The sequence below is a fragment of the Eumetopias jubatus genome, unplaced genomic scaffold (assembly GCF_037043125.1).
Source record: "Eumetopias jubatus isolate StellerSeaLion01/CBP00866 unplaced genomic scaffold, mEumJub1_p1.0 scaffold_16, whole genome shotgun sequence".
NCBI lineage: Eukaryota > Metazoa > Chordata > Mammalia > Carnivora > Otariidae > Eumetopias > Eumetopias jubatus.
Window position 1 is genome coordinate 36,314,520 of NW_028274822.1, and position 25,159 is coordinate 36,339,678.

Here is a 25,159-nt window from a genome sequence, read left to right on the forward strand (position 1 = left end):
TGCCCCTCCACCTCACTCATGCTCACTCGCTCTCTCTCAAATAAATAAATAAAATCTTTTAAAAAATAAATACCCCAATGAAAAGATAAGGATTTTAAATTGGATAAAAAAAGCAGGACTCACCTGCTTTCTGGCTACAAGAAATGTGCTTTAAATATAAAGAAACAAATACGTTAAAAGTTAAAAGAAAGATATATCATGCTAACACTAATCAAAAGAAACGGGAGTTGCTCAAATATTAGGCAAAGAAGAGTCTGGAACAAAGAATACTACCGTGGATAAAAAAAGTCATTTCCTACTGATAAAGGGGTCAATTCATCAGAAAGAGATAACAATCTCAAACCTTCATGCACTTAAAAACAGATCTTCCAAATACAGGAAGCAAAAACTAATATAATTGCAAGGAGAGATAGATAGATCCACAATTATACTCAGAGATTTCAATTTCCTTTTCTCAAAACTGATAGAATGAGTAGATGAAAAATCAACATGCATACAGAAGCTTTGCATCACACATCTGACAGTTGTAGGAAAATCCACCTTACAGCAGAATACACTCCTCTCATATACACATTCCATCCTATCTGAAGCTAAATATTGGGAAGTGAGAACTTAGACAAGAGAGTAAAAGCTCCACTGCCCATCTCTCTTACACAAAACACTCCTTGTTGCAAGAAATGAGTACAAACAGAGCTGTAATATACAGAGATCTTGATAAAGTACAGATTCTGAAAAAATAAAGTCTCGCACAAGGCCGAAGATTCTGCATTTCTAACAAGTCCCCGGGTGTTGCCCTTGAAGTGGCAAGGGACTAGAAGATGGGAGGAAAGTAAATTAAGGAAGCTAGAGTCACATTAGTTTTGCCCACTACTAGAAAATCAATGACAGATAAAAATGTAACATTTTTTTGAGTGATTCTAATGTGGTTAGTCATGGTACAAAGCATACAATATGCATTATTTCATTTAATCTTCAAAACGACTCTTTGTTTTGAATTATATATATAATTATATATTTATTTTTTATAATTTCATATATATTATTTTATAATACATTATATATATTCTAATATATTATATTGTAATATTATATATTATATATAAATAATACTATAATGTAATATTATATATTATATATATATTACATATATAAATAATACTATAATTATTTTAATTTTTCAGAGACGGAACTTGAAGTTTCAAGAGGTCAGTTATTGACAGCCATCCCAGAGCTATCTAACTGCCTGGCTTAGCAAAGCATAGCTAGGTGTTCTGAGCACTAACTGGGCTCCATGGAAATTTTCTTTTCCCAACATTTCCCCTAAAATCACATCAATTTCAGATTTCTGTTTCTTTTGAGTCCTCCCTCCCCTTCCTCACTGGAAAGACTTAAGCATAACCACAAAACTGAGGCAGAGAACTGTTGCAAAATACAACCGAACTGGCAAGTATTACTATAAATAGATGCCATTAAACATCTTTTGGCTGACTTTTCTGTTGTGTTTAAAAGAGATGTTTAATATTTTAATTGAAATAAAGTATAATTAATTGATACAAAATTAAAGGCAAGAGAGCTGAAAAATTGTAATTTTCACAGTGACATCAAATTAGACCTACTTGCATCCAGGTAGGTCCTCGAGTGATGGTTAAATGATGAACTGGGGAAACAGGAATGGGACATATATACTGATTTCAAGAAGGAAGCAATATTCTGTATTATTCCAAAATATTCTATAATGTACATGTATTGTCTTTAAAACCAGGAAAAAATCAGTTGAAAATTTATAATTGAATACACATTATCAAGTATTCCCTTGACTCATAGAGTTGAAGAAAGATTAACAGATACATATTTGTAATATCTCCAAAGGCTAGAAAATTCTGAGTAAGTACTGTCCTAGCTAATGATGAAAAAAATAAAGAAAATCTATGCAGTGAAAAATCAAATACCCTAAATTAAAGTCTCCTTGAACAGGTGTAACACAGTGAATGCCAAAGAGTCCCTGCAGCTTAGCAGAACAGGTGGTGCTCAGGCAACTCACAGTACTTGAGGTTTATTTCTAAGTACTTTCATCATCTCTAAAAGGGAGGTGGTAATTGTGTTCCCCCAGCTATAAAAGAGAAAATAAATATAAACAAACATGTAATGTCCTCCCAATCACTTGGCACTCTATGGAAAATATCTGATTTTTTTTTTTTTTTAGAATTTTTAACTTCACAAGAAATCTACAAAGAAACTTTCCTAAAACAAAATTTAGAATTATTTTATCCTCTAAGTCGGGGCTTGGAAACCAGTCACATGACACTTAACACACACTTCTTTTGCTGCCTTAAAGGTGGTAAAAGTTCTAATACTTGTCAGATTAAATATCATGGCACTTTAAAACTGAACAGGCAGATGAAATTTTCATTTCAACATTAAACTTCTTTCTAGAAAGGAACAAATGTGGACAAGGAGGAAAAGATAAACAGTATGTTTTGGCAGGAGGGAATGTATTTCTAGTTTTGTGGCAAACTGCACCCAACCAAAAAAAAATTGTCGCTGAAGAATGTAATCACAAATAGTTTTATAAATGGCTGAAAATATTGCCTTGTTGATAAGTGAAGCTAGATTTTCAGAATTTAAAAAAAAAAATTCTCACCTATGTCTGTCTAGCAATCATGAATGCTACATTTGCCCTTGATAGAAGGGTATGACCTACGTTTTCCTTCTAAAGATTTATTTATTTATGGGGGGGGGAGGGCAGGAGAGGAAGAGAGAAATTTTAGCAGACTCCACACTGAGCTCAGAGCCCAACCCAGGGCTCGATCTCACCACCCAAAGATCATGATCTCAGCCAAAAACATGAGTTGGACACTTAACCCGTCTGTGCCACCAGGGGCCCCATGACTAATGTTTTCAATATGATAGTTGAGAAGATCCCATCACTGTGAGAAATACTAATTGCAGACTATTTAAGAGATAACATAGAAAATTCATGAAAAAGTTGGGGTAAAACGATATTTATGAAACCACCTCTATTGTAGTTTCTTCACAATCCTTACCATATTTCTTCACTGACAATTTCCCAAAGAACAGAAGTTCTTGCAAAAATTTCAGTTGCCTCTTGACCTGTTAAGCCAAACAACATTTCTATGCAAACAATCCTTTTATGCTGTATCAGTTTTATGCTATATCAGTTCTAATATATTTTTAGCACGTAATCTGGGGCAAGAATCCTCTTAAAGCTGCTTGTTTACCCTATCTTGTCAGATTGCCAACCTTGCGTTTTGAACTTTGCAAAGTCAGCTCTGGCATAGCAGGTCCACTAAGAGTCAACAAACGGCACAATGCTGCCATGAGCTGTCAGAACATAAGAAAAGAAGGGGCTCCAAAAGACCAAAAAGTGGCAGTACCTTCAGAGTGGGTACCAAAAAGACCTGAATTAACTCTCAAAACAATCCTTTAGTTTATTGCTCTGATTTATCATTTTCCAGCCATCTGATTGACAACATTCACAAAATTATCCACAAATGGTGCAGAAACAAAAGCTGACAGTACACACAGTCTAAAAGGCAAGGAGTTTTTTCATAAAACCTGTCCTTCCATATCAGTTCTGTTACCTCATTGACATGCTCTTGGCCTCCCATCCTGCACCCTTCCCCCACCAACTAATTTTTTTCACATTGAACATCTCCTAAATGCATACTTTTTAAAAAGCTTAGATGCCAGAGAGTATTAACATAACAGTTTCCACCATGAGGTATTACAATCCAAGTTAAGAAACAAAAGGAATAAAATTATAGAGAATACTTTCAGAACTAACACTGTGGTCTGATATATTCAAAGGCACTGAAAAACGTGCACCTCAAGATCAACGCTGCAGAAGCAGAATTCTAAATATTCATAAGGAACAAGATCTTTACTAAGACTCACCTCCTCAGTCAAGACAACAAACTAACTCTAGTCAGGTAGATAGCTATTCGTAATGAACGAAGCATTTTGAGGAGAAAACCAGATTATAACATTTAATCCTGAAAGTTTTATTTCATAAACCTATTTATATGGAGACAGATTCTATATCTAAAAGTGCAGATTTTTTTTAAATTTCCTTCGCCATTTGGAGGATGGAAAAGCATCCCTGATTTGTATATTAAAGCACAAGCATCTGTCCTACTGATGATATTCTAGGGAAGCACATTAGCATAAAATTTAACGATGTCAAATAAGTGGATGTGAAATAGGGACTGCGTAAAGACACTATTTCCAAGGCTGACAGAAACATCACTGTTTAGAAATGCAAATGAAACCATTATGTTCAATAATTATATGAAAATATGAACAGTTCAGCATGTTTTCCAGCCCTGATGGCGGTTAATGGGATGTACGCTTATGTAAATAACTACTATTAAAGCTAATGCTGAAAAAAACTAATAAATTCATACTAAAGCAACTGATTTAGTATGCTTTTAAACCCCAGCAGTGCTCACTTATTAGAAAAGAGTGCATTATTATGTTTAGAACTCATTACTGCTACAAGTCACTGCAACTCCATCAATTACCATGCATTAATGAAAATGGGACACATACAAAAAAAATTATTGCCTCTCAGCAGTTTTCTTTAAAGACAAAATCTAGGGGTATTACCATCATGGGGCCTTGTAGGGAACTTATCTGCACTATAATCTTTATTACTGAAACAGTACTCCCAATATCATCACCCCATGGTATTTTGATCATAAAAAGGGCTAACCTTTATGTAAAAATATCAATATTTTACAAGATTGACCATTTAACATCAATAAGAAATGTTTAATATTTGAATTTTGGCACCTGGTCCCTTTTTTTAAAGGGAGGCTAAGAAATGAAAATACGCAGAGGCAGTTATACCAACATTCCAAGATGTTCCCTGATCTAACAGATAAATGAGTTCTACATTCAGTTCTACATTTCTGTCTCAGTGAATTCTGTGGAACTAAGGTATTGGACTTTTTTTTTAAGATTTTATTTATTTATTCATGAGAGACAGAGAGAGAGAGAGAGAGAGAGACAGAGGGAGAAGCAGGCTCCCAAGGAGCAGGGAGCCCGATGCGGGACTCGATCCCAGGACGCTGGGATCATGACCTAAGCCGAAGGCAGACGCTTAACCATCTGGGCCATCCAGGCGCCTGATATTGGACTTTTAAGAACAAACCTAAAATTTCCTTTTGGGCCACAAGATGGACTTTCCTGTGATATATTAAATATTTAGTACAAGAAATTAAGCTAGAAAAGCCTTGTAGTTAAAAATTCAAGTTTAGCTAACACCTAACAGCATGGAAATGCTGACAGGGCAAGAAATGCTTTTGCTCTCACTCTACTTGTGGCAACTTTCACAATTTGTTCTGTTTAACATATGTAATTAAAGTGATCCTTCACTGTTTTCTAGCATTCAGAAAAACACAAAACACCTCAGTACCCACTAAATGTAAAAATATTTGCTAAATCTCAGACACAGACTTGTTATATATCACGAGTACATGTTTATTTCAAAAGTCTAACAGTCATATCAGTCCAAACATTTGCAGTTTTAGCTCTCATATGTGTATTCATCTCCCAAGAAGCTTTTACTACAATTTACATATAGTATCACCAGGTGGTGGTAGAGTGCTATGATCATGCTCCAGCAATAAAGTGTAAGTTTTCTCCCAAGGGTGACAGAGTGACTCAGGCATTACAACAATTCATTCATGTAACCATTATTTTTCTAGTACATACTGAGTACTATGCACTATACTAGATTCTCAGTATATAACAGTACATAAGACAGAAATGATGTCCCATGAGGGAAACAGACAATAAATGAATATATAATAGACTGCCAAGTGCTATGAATAATCAGTGCCCATTTACAACTAAAAAAAGAAAAAAACAACTTCTTAGCAAACTAGGAAGAAAACAAAAATTCCTCAGTGTGATAAAAGGCACCTATTAAAAACCTATAGCTAATATCAATCTTAAGGATGAAATACATATTTCCCCCTAAGATATAAAACAAGGCAAGAATTTTCTCAGTCATCACTTCTATTCAATACCTAACTAGAGGTACTGCATTAAGCAAGAAAAAGAAATAAAAGGCATAAAGATTAGAAAGAACTAAAATTGTTTTTGTTTGCAGATGCCATAACTGATGATAAAATCCTAAGGAATCTGTAAAACAACTATTAAAATTAACAAGTGACAATTTAGCAAGGTTAAAAGATAAAAGCAATACACAAAAAGCAATTATATTTCTAAATCCAACAGTTATGAATTGAAGTTAAAACTAAATTGAACAAACTTTTCAAAACTAGCAGACTCTTTCCTGCTGGCTAGAATGTGCACATGAGTGCTGAAGCTTAGAAGTCCAAGTTAAAAAGGTATGGCTCCCTAAAACCTATAGGAGTCAGTGTACCTGCCTAAAATTGCCAAAACTCAGATGTTCTTTTACATGGAAAATAAATAAATATGTATCTTGTTTTGATTACTGTTACTTTGGTATTTCTTGTTATACACAAAAAAGTTTAATCCTGACATAGATTCATAAAATATCCTTAAGTATGCTCCACCCACTCAGCCTTTTCAGCTTTGTTTCTGCATTATTTTCCTTGAGATTTCTTCTATGCCTTGGAGATTCCTTAGCAATTCGTAAATGATTTCTCTTGGCAATTAGCTTCTTAAAAATGCTTTAAAAATTTTTAGAGAATGTTCCCTCATATAGCCAAAAACATTTTGCTTCAAAAAAATATAGTCTCTTCAAAAATTAGAAATCTAGTTATTCTCTGGACAACAGAAGTCTAAATGAGGACTCTAAAAGGGAGAAAAAAAATCTTCGAATAGATACATCTGAAATAAAATATTTGCAAGATTTATCAACTATGGCTTTCCATCCATTTTGTATGTTGTAAACTTTTTCAGGGCAAGGAAATATTTTTGTAGACCTTAAATTTTTATAGAACATTTACAGTTTTGAAAATAAATTGCATATTTTAGCTCATTTGCTCACCGTATGTGGTGAATAGTTCAGATATTATTAACATGTTGAAATTAAGACTTGCAGAGGTTTATCCATATCAAACACATAGTTTAAGGCAAAATTAAGTTAAGATTTCAAGTTTTATGATTCCAGGGCTAGAGTGTTCTTGATATACACATTGAGATAAGTCATATTTGAGACTTCCAATCTCTGATTAACTGAAAGTTTACAAAAAGGACTTTTCATATAATTTTTAAGGATAAAAAAGCTGCCTTAACAGTATAAGCACTTCCCTGCTGTCTCAAATTACTATATAATACTATACGAAGATATACTTATAAATGCTGTGATACCGCTCAATGATTACACTTACCATCAAACTAAAACTTCCTCTCATTTCCTTAGCCTCTAGACTGCTTAACTTATCCTTGTGCTTTTAACACTGATGCCTTGGGGGTATTATTGTGAGACAGAGGCATTTGGCAACTTTTCCTTGCATTAGACAGCAGCTATTCTGTCACCATAGCATATAGGCTCTCTTCTCTATTGTCAAACTTCCTCTAGTGCAAATTTCTCACTAGGGCAATTACTATTTCTAACCTTCTTTTCTGTTGCTTTCATCTCCTGTTTACTCTTTTGCCTCTTGCCATTTTTCCTGAGTTTATCAGCTTTTGCGTGGAAAAAGATTTTATAGGCATGGCCCCAAAATAAAATACACACATCCTAACAACTATTTGAAAAACTGCCAACAGGAACACAACAAATATTATCTTTAGATATTTGGATTTTCTAGGCTACATTTATTTAGAAATTCAAGGACCTCTTAAGATGGTATTGACAGAAAGGATTATTTCTCCAGGATTTAAGAAAATAGCTCAATAAATTTGGATTTCTGTATTAACAAAAGATAAGGCATGAATCCTTACCATCTATCTATATGGAGAACTATTTCAGATACTCAGTCAACTTCTGATCATTACATGACTATACAATAATTAGTTTTACTACTTCTGAAAATTTAGAGCTTGGAAATGCAGAATCTTGGGTATAACTATGAAAATAAAAAAGGAAATGTTATTGTATAAGTCTCTAACTGAAATGAGGATATTACCATACTAAAGTTAAGAACACTAAGACAAATTTGATACTAAGTGCTTAATAATAAAGTCATTAATTACATTCTTCAAATCTAAGGCAATTACAAGCTTGTGGTATGGCAAATGGATTTAGCTGAAGAGATTACGTCAGAATAGCCCTTTAAAGATCAGTAATACAAAAGACTAAACAAAATAATGAACTCTCCTGAACAATTATTATGAGACTGATTTACTGAAGGTCTAATTCTTCATGCAAGAACTACTGAAACTTTCCAAAGTAATTTTAAAATGTTAAAATATTTTAAACTGATGTTAAACAGATTTAGTACTGTTTAGCCAGTGCAGAACTATCACTGAAAAAACTTTTTTAATTAAAGAGATGTACAAAGTTTTTCTTTTTTTTTTTGCATTTCAGTCAGCTGAGCTTATTTACCTGTGTGCATCAAAAACAAATGAATCCCTTAGCCTCAAGAGGGCCATTTTAGAAGCCCCAACACACATCGATTTGAATCCCAGTGTTACTCACTATAAAGCAACACTCTGGTGGTGCTAAGGCTCCATATCTGGAGCCTTCAAAAAGCCAAAGAAATAAAAACACTATCAAAATCAAACTTGGGTAGTAAAGGTGTTTGTTTTATTATACAATGGGTACACACCACAGATATTAAAAGGATCTCAGACATAGAAGGTGGAGAAATCCCTAAAAGCAAATCTCATAAGAAATAATACAAAACACTTTAAAAAATAATTATTCAAAGTGTACTAGTGCCAAACCAGGAGAATTAAAAATAAAGGAAAATGATTAGAAATATCTGAAAACACAATAATGTTTAGAAACACTACCCATGTACAATTACACTGCAATACCTTTTCACCTTATCCTTAGAATAAAGGATAAAAATACCAAAGAACTAAGTACATGTTAAATACTGTCTAATTCTGCTTGGGCTGCCATGACAAAGTACCACAGACTAAGGGGCTTAAACAACAGAACTTTATTTTCTCACAGTTCTAGAGTCTGGGAAGTCCAACAACAAGGTCCTGCAGGGTTTGGTTTTCAGTGAGAGCTCTCTTCCTGGCCACCTTGCTGTGTCCTCCTCATAAGGTGCAAGGCTGGGGGTGGGGGATAGGGAGAAGGGATGGAGAGAGAGAGAGATCCTGCCTCCTTGCCTGCAACACCGCAGCTGCTCAAAGAACCATAAGAAACACAAGTTAGGGCAATTAGTATAGGTATGAATTCTATATATAGAGATTCTATAAAGCCTAGTACTATAAAAAAAATTATCAGAGAACAGGTCTTAAAGAGGTTCTGAAGAAGAAGATTAGTAAAAGGAGCAATGACAAAGAAACAGAAATAAACTGTAACAAGCAGGAAAAACCAATGGATCTTTCCTAACTCATATGTAGGGACCACACAAGGGAGGCATAAAAATGAAGGTCACATGTTATGTGATATCAGTAACTGAGCATTTAAATGTCAAAATTAAGAATATGCATTTGATACTTTGGGCCATAAGAAGCCATGGAAAGAGATTAAAAAGCCAAGGGGATGTAATAAAAATAGTCCTTAAGAAAGATTAACCTGACAGCAGTGATGGAATGAAGTGGGTCAAAGGACAGTGGAGAAGGAGACAGTGACAAAAGGACATCACAGTGTAATGGTAGAATGCAGGGAGGTGCCCAAGAAAACAGCAAAAAACAATGGGCTCAGAATTTCAGAGGGAAATGATAAAGGCTTGGTGACTGAATGAAAAAGCCAAAACACAAGAAAATCTCAGGAACATTCTACATGTCTGGATTTCTGGATAACTTAGGTTGAGTTCCAAAAAAAAATTTTAACCAGTTTTGAATAAAAAAGCACTGTATAATATAACCAACTTTCATTAAATTGTGCTTTAACTATAAAGCAAACTAGAAAAGCAAGGCTTATTGATCTTTGTATCATTTACTGCTGCAGAAATAATTTGGTATAATGGAAAGCCACTTGGTGTCAAAGGCTTTCACTCTTAAATGCAATGGGCTGTTTCAGTCACTTCTCCAGACCCGTATCTTATCTGTAAAATGAGAGTAAGAGTATCTGCCTCACTTAACTGTGTTATTGTGAAGATTAAAAAGTACATGGGAGGAGTACCTGGGTGCCTGAGTGGGTTGAGCATCTAACTCTTGATTTTGGTTCAGGTCATGATTTCAGGATGGGGAGATCGAGCCCCGCCCTGGGCTCTGCACGAAACACAGAGTCTCCTTATACCTCTCCCTCCAGCCTGCTCTCTGTCTCAAACAAATAAAATCTTTAAAGAAAATAATAAAAAATAAAGAGTACACATGAAAGTGCTCTGCAAATAGTAAAGTAATATACAAATGTAAGATGTCTTACTAAAATAAAAGAAGTATTGGGCGCCTGGGTGGCTCAGTTGGTTGGGCGACTGCCTTCAGCTCAGGTCATGATCCTGGAGTCCCGGGATCGAGTCCCACATCGGGCTCCCTGCTCGGCGGGGAGTCTGCTTCTCCCTCTGACCCTCTTCCCTCTCATGCTCTCTATCTCTCATTCTCTCTCTCTCAAATAAATAAATAAATAAATAAAAATAAAAATAAAATAAAATAAAATAAAAGAAGTACTAAGAAGTAATGGGGGATAAAAACAATTTAACATTATTTCAATGCCTCAGAATTATCACTATGAATGTTAACTACTGCACTGCATTTATTATATGAAAGCCTTGAGATATATCTAGGTAGCCAGAGTTCTAGACTGCTTGTATTTTCAGTTCTTATGTGGTTTTTAACAGTTTTCCTGTGAAGTCCCCTGTCAGTTTAAATATTCTCACTGTAGCTCCGAACCTTACTTCTAATTTTCTGCTTCTAATCTGCACTGGATTTATAAACTAGACACCAGATACTGAGTTTATTATTATCCATATGGCAGCTTCAGGAATTCTCATACAAGAAAAGTACACACATAGGGGCCCAGAGCAGGTGAGGAGTGCTTCTTTTTATTTTTATTCTTGGATGAGTTCCAGAAAGTAAAGCTGTAAATACAGCGCACTACCCTAGAGTAACTTAACCCCTAAAGGCTTACTGGAATGAAATTAAGTATATGGATACATTTTTATAATTTTTTTTAATTTTCTGCAAACACTTATCCTCAATTCCCCCCTGTAGTTAGCATTAATATCCAAATATTTTTACGAGAACAAAATAATCCTTACGAGAAGTTTAGGCAACAACAATAATAGTAATAATCAGTTCTCTTGCTAGACATGCTTATTTCTCTATAATACAAATGGAAAGAGTTATTTAATCTGTTATTATGATTTTAAATGACATTCCGGGGTAGTATACGATAATAATGGTCCAAAACCTGCTAAAGTTATACAGCATCACAGAGCAAATAAAAGGGTCTCAAGAAGTACAACTTCCACAGCATTAGAGATAATAATTCGATTAGTAGAACTATATTGTCTAGGGCTTGTTAAATTGAGTAAACTGACTTTATCCAAGAATACGAAATATATTCTGTCACCACAGAATTCAATTTATAAACATAAACAACAAAAACCCAGTATTTATTGAAAACAAAAAGGACAAGATTCATCACAGCTGATAAGTGCTTGGCAACATACTTTGTTACATTTGTATACCACATTGTCAAACACCAAAACACCCTCTCCTCTGCTAATCTTCATTTTAAGAAGATTAGAATTTTAATTCTCCCAAAACTATTTCCAAAACTAGAGGGTTTCCTGCCTTCTCTTATGATGGGCCAGAAAAATTAATTAGGAAGGAAAAATTTAACCTTTCTTTTGAAACTTATTTCAACTATCCTTCCCCACCCTTCCTACCCACCCAACAGCACTGCACCCAGATTTATGACAGACTCCTACAATGTGGTTTCTATCCTTGGCAAAAGTCCAACAGCAGATCATGCTAGTCTGACTCCTGTAGTAGAGATGTATAGTTAAATAGGAAGGTTTGAACATCTCTGTTATTCAAACCAGTGATTTCTTTTTACATAATTAGATAAAACTCTTGTGAACTTTCTCTAGTCTATTTCCAGCACATACATCCTGAGACCTTTGACTCATTTTAAAACATTCCTCAAAAAGGTTAAGTTTAGTTTCTTTAAAATTTTTTCTTCCTAAAGCAAGGTTTCTAAAATGACCACCCAGGCAATGGGATCAAGGATCTGAGCTATCAGCACCTCTAAAGACCTCTTCAATTTACTAAGTCTCAATCAGAGAAAAAATGGGAACAGACCAGGAAGAGAAAAAAATTTGTCAGTCCAGTTTCTGGGAGAAGAAAGTGAGACCTAGTTTCCTTTCAATGAGGACCCAATAGGTGTAAGCAGTGTAGAGAAGTTACTCTTGCACAGAAATTAGAAGATAAAGCAGAGAGCCTATCACTTTCACTCTCCCGGTAAGCCTCGAAACTGCCTAGGCACTTGTATAACCTGATGAAAGCCATCAGAGCCCCAATGAAGAAAGGCAAGGAAATAAGAAGGCATTATTAGCTATCCACATACTGTAGAAGAAAACAGAGACTCAGAACTACATTCATTAGTTTTTCAAGGTTAGACAGTAGCTTTTCAAGGTTAGACAGCTTACCAGCATGAAAACAGGATTTTGTCTCTAAAGCCACTGTACTTTCTTCTCTATCACTTCCCTTGTTCTGCCAGTTACAACAGCAAACATCAGATTTTACTTTCCTTCTGTAAGCTTTTGATATCATCCTGACCTGAGACATATGTTCTGAAAATACAATTAGCTCAAATATTAATCAACTTTTCTAATGGTTACATTCTCTGTGTCTTAAACTATTACCCGCTAATATGCTTCAGAACGATTCCTATTGGACATATTTCTCTTTAAGTTTCACATTTATCTCTCCTTTCGTACTCATTTAGGTAGACAAAAATCCACCAGGTTCATCAGACTGCTTGACTTGGTTAATAGTTTATTCATTCACATAGTTAAGTTCTCAGGAAATAAGCACTGTTCAAAGACTGAAAATTACAAGAATTTTTATGTTTTACTAATAAATTCTCTATTCACTGTTAAGAACAAATCTTCAAAAGCCTGGTCCAGATGCAAACACATACAATATCTTTTCTCTTTTTCACCAAGGGACTGGTCTGTGTTTGTATAGTGCAATAAATCAAGTTATTAGAACTTTTAAAATAAAAAACCCATAAATTTAGTATAACACATCTTTAAAATTCCAAAAATCAGAATTCATATAGTTCCTCACACAGAAACAGACTGTAAAATGATCTAAAATTATCTGATTTCATGTATATGAAAGAGTCTGAATCATTCATGTATGATAGGTAAATGTATCTGTAGTTAAAATTATATTGTTTTAAATTATAACCTTGTTTTATGTTTCTAAGTTTTATAAGGTTTTATGTACTGTAAAATCATCTATATTAACCTTTGACAGGTTTATACCAGTAAAGGAGATTTGTACCTGAGTAATCTACTTGGAATAAAAACCATGGGTGTCACTGTTTTTAGGTGATATCTTCTTCTCTCCTTTCTTCCACAGTTCCACAAATACCACCTATCTTTTGGTGATTCAAAAAAATCTTAAGTGAATTATATTAACTAGACCATTTCAATTTTTGATAATGGTCTCACATTTACACCAATCTTCATTCACAATGATAATTAATGCTCAAGTCAAATCCTTTCATATTGTATGTAAAATACTTCCAACTGTGACATATGTCTAAGTCTTTGACTTTATTGACATGCCTTTTCCTTTCCTTTTTAGTGTATAAGACAAATCAGGGGTCAGTAAACTTTTCTGTAGAGAGCCAGAAGTAAATATTTTAGGCTAAGCAGGCCACAGGGTCTTTGTTGCAACTGCTCAGCTCGCAACTGCAGTGCAAAAGCAGCCACAGGTAACACATGAATGAATGGGCGCGGCTGGATGTAGCTGGCACCCTACTGGATTTGGCCCCTGGCAGTGGCTTCCTGATTCCTGAGCTATGTCATTGGAAAAATAGGAAAAATTGTGCTACTACAATCACCTGGGGTATCTTACTACTTAGGCTGACAGAGGAAACTATTCGTAGCTATGCTGAATTCACACTTAAGCACTAAATCCATTAATCTTGACTCAAAGAGTACTAAAATATAATAGTCCACCAAAATTAGATTTAACTTTTCCAGATAGCTACACATTTTGGTTAAGCACGTTACCAAATAAATAAAGCCTTAACTGTGGCCAGGCTTTCAAACTTGTCTACTATCTCCCTTTCTCACCTTATTTCCCTACTTTACCCCAATTTCACTGGACATAATACTAATTTTTTTTTGTCTCAGGAAGGCCAAGACATCATCACCTACCCCCCGTTATATAGAAAAAGATTTCTATTTCCCCTACTTCTGCTACCAGATAGAGTTGGAGGCTGACTTCATTACCAATCTCCTTCTCCATTGCTGCCTTTCACTCTATAGATTGGACAAGGTAAATGCCTACTTTCTCAGCCCCTCCTGCAGCTTAGCATGGCCATGTAATAAAGTTCAGGATAATAAATATCTCATGGAAGACTACTGGAGGTTGGGGGATTGGGAATATGGGGAGCGGGGTGGGGAGTGCCCTGAGAAAGATTTCACATTTTTTTAAAAAAGGAGACAGTCACAACTGCCCGAACTCCTTCCTCCCCTTTCTTCCTGACTTAGGGCAAAGATGATACCTGGAATTACAGCAACCATTCTGCAACCTGAAATTCTGCAACCATTAGAACAAACTAAGGAAACAGTGGAGATCCAGTGCTGAAAATTTTAAGCCATGGAAGCAATGCCAGAGGCCACTTATCTCCAGAGTTGTTACATGGGGAAAAAAGCAGACGCCCTAAACTGAGAATTTTTGTTACAAATAAAAATATTCCTAATCTGCCTTTTCTTGGAAGTCCGAGTCTCCATTCCTTGTGACAAGTGAAGGACCCAAAACGGCTGAGCACAGTTTGTTGTGAGTTCTGACTAAACAGCACTACTTTAACCCAGAGAGAGAAAAGCAGCAGGAAGAAAATCACAAAAGAGGGTCTAACCTGATAGTTGACAGCCTAGTACAATAAAGTCAATGAAGTGGGTGCCTGGGTGGCTCCGCTGGTTAAGCGTTGGCTTTCTGCTCAGAGCATGATCCCAGGGTCCTGGGATCGAGCCCCACATTGGGCTCCCTGCTCACTGGGGAGCCTGCTTCTCCCTCTCCTCGCTCGCTATCTCTGTCTCTCTCTCTCTCAAATAAACAAATAAAATCTAAAAAATTATAAAAAATAATAAATAAATAAATAAATAAATAAAAATAATAAAGTCAATGAAGGAAAAGAAAAGAGAAGATCCAAGATGATTATTCAAATGCTAAAAGTTATAGAAAACAAATAATTGAGAAAGTACACCTAATTTAGAATTGTGGGGAAATAAACCTTATAAATGTTCTACTCAGCAAATCAAATCTGAAAATTCTGATTATATTAATTTCCAATTGTGTATTCCTACTTTTTGAAAAAAAAAGAAATTCAGAACTCATTTTTTACAGTTACATTTTTATGCTTTTTCCCAAGTGACTTAATTTACCTTTATGTTTCTATTTCCCTGGTATTCACAAATGTATAGTTATTGTCCATGTATGATCATTTTTAACACTCGAAGAACCTTTGAAATAATTATTAATGATGAAGTTAATGATGATATTGCCAATAAGGGCACTGGTTCCTTCAAGTATTCATATACTAGGTTAGCTGGCCAATCCTCACCCTAACTTTAGGGACAGTCACTTCTCTTTTATATCAATACCACTGCAAAAACATCCAAAGATAAGTAGCTCAGTCAAAAGAAAGTTCAGAAATATACTTATTTTAACTCGCGTATCCCTTAACGGGTAATGAAGTCTTAAGTTAAAATACCAGTTTTTATTTTACTTTCTTACAAATAATGCAACATAACACACACACACACACACACACACACACACACACACACCTCTCTCTCTAGTTCTAAACCCAACAGTCTTCTCCTCCATGAGAATTTTGGTGGTATTATGTTGTAATGTAAACACTTATCAATTATAACATCTACAAATTACAATGGATTTTTTTTTAATTTTTATGATTTCAGAGTAGAATTCCTTAGGCTGTCAAAGCTTTAGCTAGAAAGAATGCCAAATACAAAGAGGTTTCAGGCTCAATTAGAGTAGTGGAATGGAATTTAGTAAAGCTCCAACACTACATTTTAATGCCCAAATTTCTTATTGTCTTTTTTAGTTGACAAATATGTGCTCCGCAGTATAATAGCGGCAGCAGAACAGCTGGGTGGCCATATCAAGCACAAAGGAAGTAACAGCACATGCTGTTAAGTGTCGTTTTGATTGCCTAAAAATGGCAGCCCACGCAGATTTATTCCATTATAAATTAGAACAATTATTTCTCTGGAGTTTACATTTTCTTCATGGAAGAGCCAAACTTCTTGCACATTAAAAACAGGGGACTTTCAAAAAGGATATCTTCCCTTTCTTTGATGATCAGATCATTCTGTTCTTCCAACTGCCTGATCTTCTTCTCAAATGATTCCTGCTCAGCTCGGAATCGTTCTTCGGTCACTTCCTTTTCCTCGCTTACTCTGAAATACAAAAATGAAAAGAAAATGCCTATGAGAATAAGAAAATACATGCCTAGAGCTGTCATTTACCAAAACTAGATTTCTTCCAGAGGTGTGCTGATTTCTTAAGGGGATAATCTATGCTAGCCTTTTTTAAAAATTAACCTTTCATAAGGCAATCTTGCACACCTTTGTAATAAAATATGAATATGATTTTTACATCAAAAATATTCCCAATCATCAGAACTATCTTAAATATGGAAAGTCCTACATAGAATATAAATTCCCAAATTGTAATCCAGGACAGAAAAATATCCAAACTGAAAACACAGTTTCATTTCTTATCAAAACAGGCACAATCAATTTATTTTGATTTGAATCTTTTCATATTTTTATTTAAATCCTGTCAATGAGATATACAGTCTATATATCTCTGAAACATTTCATTAAATATACACAGGCAATTTTTCTCTTTTCCTTGGTACTGATACCCTGAATTCCTCAGTAGCATATAAGTAACTAGACTAGAATAAAAAGATGGTATTAACATTAAAAAAGGTTTGCATTACAACTATTCTTAGTCCAAAAAGAATTACAAAGTGTTAAAAAACACTGACCAAAATCTGTATCTTTAATGTTTAACTCTGAAAAGTATTCCAACTTGATCCTATCAAAAAGGTGGTTTCTGACAAGAGCACAGGGGGAAAAATTGTTTAAAAACCCCAATTAAACAAGAACAACATTAAAACTTACCTTAAAATGACAACCCTAATTCTGTTACTCTGTGCATAGAGATGTTAGCCCTGAATTCTTCTGTTAGTGGTACTTATGCCTCCAAAGAGAGTACAACATTTATCCTACAAGATACATAGCAATATGTGTAAAGGAAATCCACAGGGACTCCTCTGAGCTCCTGAATTTACTTCCTTCCAGACCCCAGCTCTATGATGGCAATTTCTGAATAACATGAACTCCACAGCCTTTCCTTTGTTGTTAGCCTTCTGGTGAAGATACTTGAAATCAATGAAGTAAAAGAATGAAAATTGGATTTTTGAATGTTTGAGTTGATTGCATCCTGTCTTTGAAATAATTTACATGAAAGTGCATAGCACACAATAGTGTTCAAAAAAGAGGTTTGGGCGCCTGGGTGGCTCAGTCGTTAAGCGTCTGCCTTCGGCTCAGGTCATGATCCCAGGGTCCTGGGATCCAGTCCCACATCGGGCTTCCTGCTCAGCGGGAAGCCTGCTTCTCCCTCTCCCACTCCCCCTGCTTGTGTTCCCTCTCTCGCTGTCTCTCTCTCTCTGTCAAATAAATAAATAAAATCTTTAAAAAAAAAAAAGAGGTTTATGTCTTCTTGTTCATCATGACATTAAAATCATTTCCCCAACCCCTATTATTCATGTTTAGATACTATTAGGTCCATGAATGGGACTCAGGCCCTTCCTTCTAAGAAGGTAAACTCTAAAACTGATAACAAGTACAAAGAACGCAGACAACTAAACAAATAGACATATGAGGACAATTTATCCCCTGGTCTCAGGTTATCCTGCCTCCATTGTTGCCATCCCTTTCCAAGGCCTTCCCCTTTGCTGCCATTACTCTCAAGCACACTTGCCCTACCTTTCAAAATAATTCCTGCTGCCTCTCAGTTTTTCTAGAATTGTCAAACATTTGAACCATGAATTATTTTCTACCATCTAAATCTTCAATCTGTCAGCCAGCTTCTGAAACGCCTTTGCCAAGATACTGTTCCAAATCAAGTAAACCCCCAAAGTGCAAAGTGGAAAACCATGTATACGTGGGGACACTGGAAAACTGTGCTTATTTCTCTAAGCATCATTAGTCTCACTCATGAAGAAAAAAGCTAGACTAGACAATTGTTAAAATTCTCTCCAGCTAAAGTTCTATAATTTCCTTCACTATACTATAAATATCCTAATACTGTATATACATCCTTTATAAATATGGAGAGCATTTGTAAAGGAATAAGAAAGAAGTTCTCAAACATTTGGTCAAGGTGCAAGGCATACAATACTATAATCTAGGCAAAAGATATAGCCATAGGATGAGAGAGAAAGTAGATAAGAGAAATACCAAAAAGCATAAAAATGCAAAATTTAGCCTAACATAAGAAGTGACAAATATGTAGGATTATGCATAAAATAAAGATAAGGGGCACCTGGCTGGCTAAGTCAGAAGAGCAAGCGACTCTTGATCTCAGGGACCTGAGTTTGAGCCCCACCTTGGGTGTAGAGATTACGAAAAACAATAAATAAACTTAAAAAAAATAAGCATGAAATAAGTGATGCTATATATTGTTAGGAGAGAAAAAGCACTGTCAAGGTGAGAAAATGTAGTTTTCTAAGTGTAGCAAAATCTCTCCCCGTTTAGATTGATAAAATCCTAAAGATAAGACTAGAGAATAAAATCTGTAAGTACATAAGAAAACATTTATTTTCATGTAGTTATTAAAAAATATTTATTCAAGGGGTGCCTGTGGCTCAGTCAGTTAAGTGTCTGCCTTCAGCTCAGGTCATGATCCCAGAGTCCTGGGATCCAGCCCCTGTCAGGCTCCCTGCTCAGAGGGGAGTCTGCTTCTCCCTCTCCCCCTGCCCCTCCCCCGATGGTGCTCGCTGGTGCACACGTGCACACTCACTCTCTCAAATGCACACTCTCTCTCTCAAATAAATAAAATCTTAAAAAAAATTTACTGAATGCCTACTATAGAAAAAAATAATCAAAGTAACTTTAGTCAGTTACAGGGTATCCAAAAGGAACATAACAATGGCTCTCTATCAGTTCAAGACTATTCTTAAAGGCCCCTATAAATATAAGGAATGGCCCAAAGATCTGCTTCATCAGCAAGCAATGCTCCAGGGTCAGAAAAATAGTTAAAAAAAAAAAAAAAAGAAAGAAAAAGGTAGAATGCCAAGTTTACCTTAACATTAAACTAAACACAGAGATTATCTCTAGAGCCTACCAGGTCAAAAAACGTAGGTATTCACCAACATTCACTTATTCCCTTTGTTGGGCCTGAAGGAGATTCATGAAAACTCTAAGGATCATTGAAGGCAAAAATGCTTATAGATATATCTCATAATGCCAGAGTCTACAATGAGCTTTTCCCAAAACATAAGTACTCTATCTAGAAAAATCACTCTTCTAAATTTAGTTTCTGGGGTATATTTGAAAAATTTGTTGCTACACTATTTATACAGGGCTTTTTTGTTTTAATCTTTTGTGTTATGCTACTATGATTAGACTACTCTTTAGCAATTATTATACTCTGGAAGGTTATAGACAAGCACAAAAGGCAACACTTCTTCTACAGGCCTATCTAAAGATATGTATTGCTTCTTTGTGGTCTATTAGACTAGTTAATATGAGCACATATATTAATACAACCTTTAAATGCAGAGGACTTGCCAATAAAACAGCCTCCAGATTTGGTATCTACTCTGAAATCTGTTTTCTTTTTAAATTTATATTCAATAGTATTTCCCTTGAGGTATATGTATAAGAAAATATCTGGTATCATGATCTACATTTTTCATCAAAGCACTCTCAGACCACAAAGTAACATAAGAAGACCTAATCCTCTACCTCATGTGGAGCATAGAAATTAATTCATTAAGAAAATGAGCATCTAAGCACAGGGAAGGGAAATATTTGACCAACAGGATTAAAAAGTTAAAACTGGCCAACGACTTTGTAATATAACTTGAAGTCCAGAGTTGTGATGCTCCCACTTTTTCTTTTTCAAGATTGCTTTGGCTATGCAGGGTCTTTTGTGGTTCCATACAAAATTAGGATTGTTTGTTCTAGCTCTGTGAAAAATGCTGGTGGTATTTTGATAGGGACTGAATTAAATGTGTAGACTGCTTTGGGTAGTATAGACATTTTAACAATATTTGCTCTTCCAATCTGTGAGTATGGAACGTTTCTCCATTTCTTTGTGTCATCCTCAATTTCTTTACTAAGTGTTCTATGGTTTTCAGAGTGTAGAGATCTTTTACCTCTTTGGTTAGATTTATTCCTAGGTGTCTTATGGTTTTTGGTTCAACTGTGAATGGTATCGATTCCTTGATTTCTCTTTCTGCTTCTTCATTTTTAGTGTATAGAAATGCAACAGATTTCTGTATGTTGATTTTATATCCTGCAACTTTGCTGAATTTGTGTGTCAGTTCTAGCAAATTTTTGGTAGAGTCTTTTGGGTTTTCTACACAGAGTATCATGTCATCTGCAAATAGTGAGAATTTTACTTCTTTATTGCCAGTTTGGATGCCTTTTATTTCTTTTTGTCGTCTGATTGCTGAAGCTCTAGTCATCAAGATAGTATGGTACTGGCACAAAAACAGACACATAAATCAATGGAACAAAATAGAAAACCAAGAAATGGACCAACAATTATATAGTCAACTAATCTTTGACAAAGCAGGAAAGAATATCCAATGGAAAAAAGACAGTCTCTTCAACAAATGGTGTTGGAAAAACTGGACAGGACATGTAGACGAATGAAACTACCACTTTCTTACACTATACACAAAAATAAATTAAAAATGGATGAAAGACCTAAATGTGAGATAGGAAACCAAAAAACTCCTAGAGGAGAACAGACGCAGCAACCTCTCTGACCTTGGCCATAGCAACTTCTTACTAGACACATCTCCAGAGGCAAGGGAAACAAAAGCAAAAAATGAACTACTGGGACTTCATCAAGATAAAAGGTTTCTCTACAGCAAAGGAAACAATCAACAAAACTAAAAGGCAGCCCACAGAATGGGAGAAGATATTTGCAAATGACATATCTGATAAAGGGTTAGTATCCAAAATCTATAAAGAACTTATCAAATTCGACACCCAAAAAACAAATAATCCAGTTAACAAATGGGCAAAAGACATGAATAGACATTTTTCTAAAGAAGACATCCAGATGGCCAACAGACACATGAAAAGATGCTCAACATCACTCATCATCAAGGAAATAAATCAAAACCACAATGCGATACCACCTCGTACCTGTCAGAATGGCTAAAATTAACAAGATGTTGGAGAGAATGAGGAGAAAGGGGAACACTCTTACACTATTGCTGAGAATGCAAACTGGTGTGGTGACTCTGGGAAACAGTATGGCCATTTCTCAAAAAGTTAAAAATGGAACTACCCTACCACCCAGCAATTGTACTACTAGGTATTTACCCAAAGAATACAAAAATACTGACTTGAAGGGGTACACACATACCGATGTTTATAACAGCACTATCAACAACAGCCAAACTATGGAAAAAGCCAAAAATGTCCACTGCCTGATGAATGGATAAAGATGTGGTATATATACAATGGAATATTACTCAATCATCAAAAAGAATGAAATCTTACCATTTGCAATGATATGGATGGAGCTAGAGTGTATTATGCTAAGCAAAATAAGTCAGAGAAAGACAAATACCATATGATGTCACTCATGTGGGATTTAAGAAACAAAACAGATGAACATATGGGAGGGGGAATAAAGGAGAGAGGGATGCAAACCACAGAGAACAAACTGATGGTTGATGGAGGGGAAATGGGCAGGGGATGGGCTAAATGGGTGACAGGCATCCAGGAGGGCACTTGTGATAAGCACTTAAATGTAAGGGATGAATCACTGAATTCTATTCCTGAAACCAGTACTACACTACATGTTCACTAACTAGAATCTAAATAAAAGCTTGAAAAAAAAATGCATTTACTTAAAAAAGTTAAAACTGGACAAGATAATATTCCAAGTGTAATTTTGTTAATTATTTACAAGAAGGACCAATAGCCTGTTCATGAAGTAAGAAATCACCATTTTCAGCATTTCTTTAATGCCTCAGAGTATTCCTTCAAAAACTTCCACAAAATGCATTCTAATCTATCAAGAAAAGAGAATTTATATCCTTAGAGTTGGATGGTCAGGGTGAAAATTGTGACAAAAGTACTGAATTTCTTTGAAGTCTTATTTTTTTGTTTAAACATCCCTGCACATTCTGTATTTTTCTACATAAAGCAATCTTTTCTATTTTAATATAAAACATTTTCCCACACTCATCTATTCTTAATTTTCTAGTAAAACTAGCATTCTAGAAAAAGATTTATTTTATAGCCTTGCATAACCATGATGTTCTTCCAGATATTCCATGAATGGGTACTTTTACATGAATGTGAAAAGACAAGGTCAAGGCGGCAAAGCCTCTATTCTAAAGAGAATTGCACCTCACCCTATGGTCAACCAGATAAACTTCTTGCCCTGTTTAATGTCTTGTGTTTGGAAGCTGGGTACACTGGTTCCATTTTTTAAATTCTGAATATCAATTTAGTAGTAGGTATGATTTAGAGAAGGAAATAGATTTCATAGGACATTTGATAAAGAGAAAGAGACATAACATACTGTTCTCAAGCAAAAGTAAATACATGCTGAAAAATAAAAGAGCTATTATCATTAAAAAATATTTTGGTGCTATCACCTTAATGCCCTCTTCAGAAATTGTAACATTTGGTTGTTATTTTAAAAGTATCGTCTAAAGGAACACAGATGCTTTAAGAAATCAGAGACATAACAATCTATGCCAAAAGGGCTCTAAGAACTACAGAGTAATATCAAATGAATGTAGACGCAAAAATCCTCAAAAAAAAAAAAAAAAAAGAATACTAGCAAACAGAATCCAGAAATATAACAAAAGGATTCTATATCAAGACCAACTGGGAGTTACCCCAGGAATGAAAAGTTGGTTTAACATTCAAAAATCAATTAATGTAATACAACATATGAATAAAACAAAGGACAAAAACCACATGATCATCTAAGTAGATCTGGAAAAATGAAAAAATCCAACAATGATTCATGATTAAAAAAAGAAAAAAACTCAAAAACATAAAAAGACAAGGGAATTTCCTCAATCTAAAAATAGGCTATTTATGAAAAATGCATTATCTAATATACCATATCTAATAGGAAAAGATCAAATGCTTTCCCCTCTATGATCAACAATAAGACAAGGATGTCTGCTCTTGCCACTTCAGCTCATATTGTACTGGAGATTACAACCAGGGCAATTAAGTAGGAAAAAAGAAATAAAAAGCATCTGGATTCTAAAAGAAGTAAAACCATCTCTACTGCACATGAAATGCTTTTGAATACAGAAAATCTAAGAAACCCACTAAAAAACTATTATAACTAATGAAGGAGTTCAGCGAGGTTACAGGATACAAGATCAATGTACAAAAGTCAATTGTATATTTATACACTAGCAGTAAATAACCCCAAGAGGAAATCAAGGAAACAATTCTATTTATATTTGCATCAAGAAAAATAAAGTACAAAGGAATAAATTCAACAGGAGAAGCAAGACTTGTACACTGAAAGTTAAAAAAAAACACTATCAAAAGAAATTAATGACCTGAATAAATGGAAAGGCATTCCATGTTCATGATTGGAAGACTTAATATTGTTAGGACTGACCTTCAGATTCAACTCAATCTCTACCAAAATCTCAGCTGGTTGATTTGCAGAAACTGACAAGCTGACCCAACTCTAAAAGTAATATGGAAATGAAAGGGACCCAAAATATCTAAAATATTCTTTAAAAAGGAGAAAAAGACAGAGGACTCACATTTTCCAATTTTAAAACTTAGTACAAAACCATAGTAATCATGACAATGTGGTACTTGCATGAAGATAGACACAGAAAACAATGGAACATAAATAAATATACACATTTACAGTACACTGATTTTTCAACCAGGGTATAAAGAAAATCAAAGAGAAAGAATAGTCTTTTCAACAAATAGTGCTGGAACAACTTGCTATCCACATGCAAAAGAATAAAGTTGGACCCCTACCTCACACCACATAAAAACATTAACACTAATTGAATCCAAGACCAAAATGTAAGAGCTAAAACTATAAACTCCTGGAAGAAAATAGAAGCATACATCTTTGTGATCTTGGATTAGGAAATGATTTCTTAGATACATATAACATCAAAAACCATAATCTATGAAAGAAAAATAGATAAATTAGACTTCACCAAAATTAAAAACTTTTGTGTGTGTTTTAAAGATTTTATTTATTTATTTGTCAGAGAGAGAGAGAGTACGCACACACAAGCAGGGGGAGTGGGCAGGCAAAGGCAAAAACAGGCTCTCCGCTGAGCAAGAAGCCCAATGTAGGACTTGATCCCAGGGCCCTGAATCATGACCTGAGCCAAAGGCAGACACTTAACTGACTGAATCACCCAGGAATCCCAAAAACTTTTGTGTTTCAAATGACCCCTTCAAAAAAGTGAAAAACTATGCATAGAACGTATGAAATTTTTGCAAATAATATATCTCATAAGGGACCTGAATGGAGTATATAAAGAACTCTGAAAACTCAACACTAAAAAGACAACCTAATTTAAAGCATCAGAATAGACACTTCTTCAGAGAAGATACACAAATAACCAAGAAGCACATGAAAAGTTGTTCGA

At 34.9% G+C, this 25,159-nt stretch overlaps 1 protein-coding gene across 2 annotated transcripts in view; it reads right to left on the minus strand.

Annotated features, from left to right (window-relative positions):
• The window catches only part of KIAA1328 (KIAA1328 ortholog), a 362,056-nt gene that overhangs the window by 290,221 nt on the left and 46,676 nt on the right, over positions 1 to 25,159 (minus strand). For both annotated transcript variants that reach the window (XM_028098399.2, XM_088019426.1), the window contains exon 5: positions 16,573 to 16,688. In XM_028098399.2, coding sequence (XP_027954200.2) covers positions 16,573 to 16,688 — 116 coding nt within the window. The remainder of the gene's footprint in view (positions 1 to 16,572; positions 16,689 to 25,159) is intronic.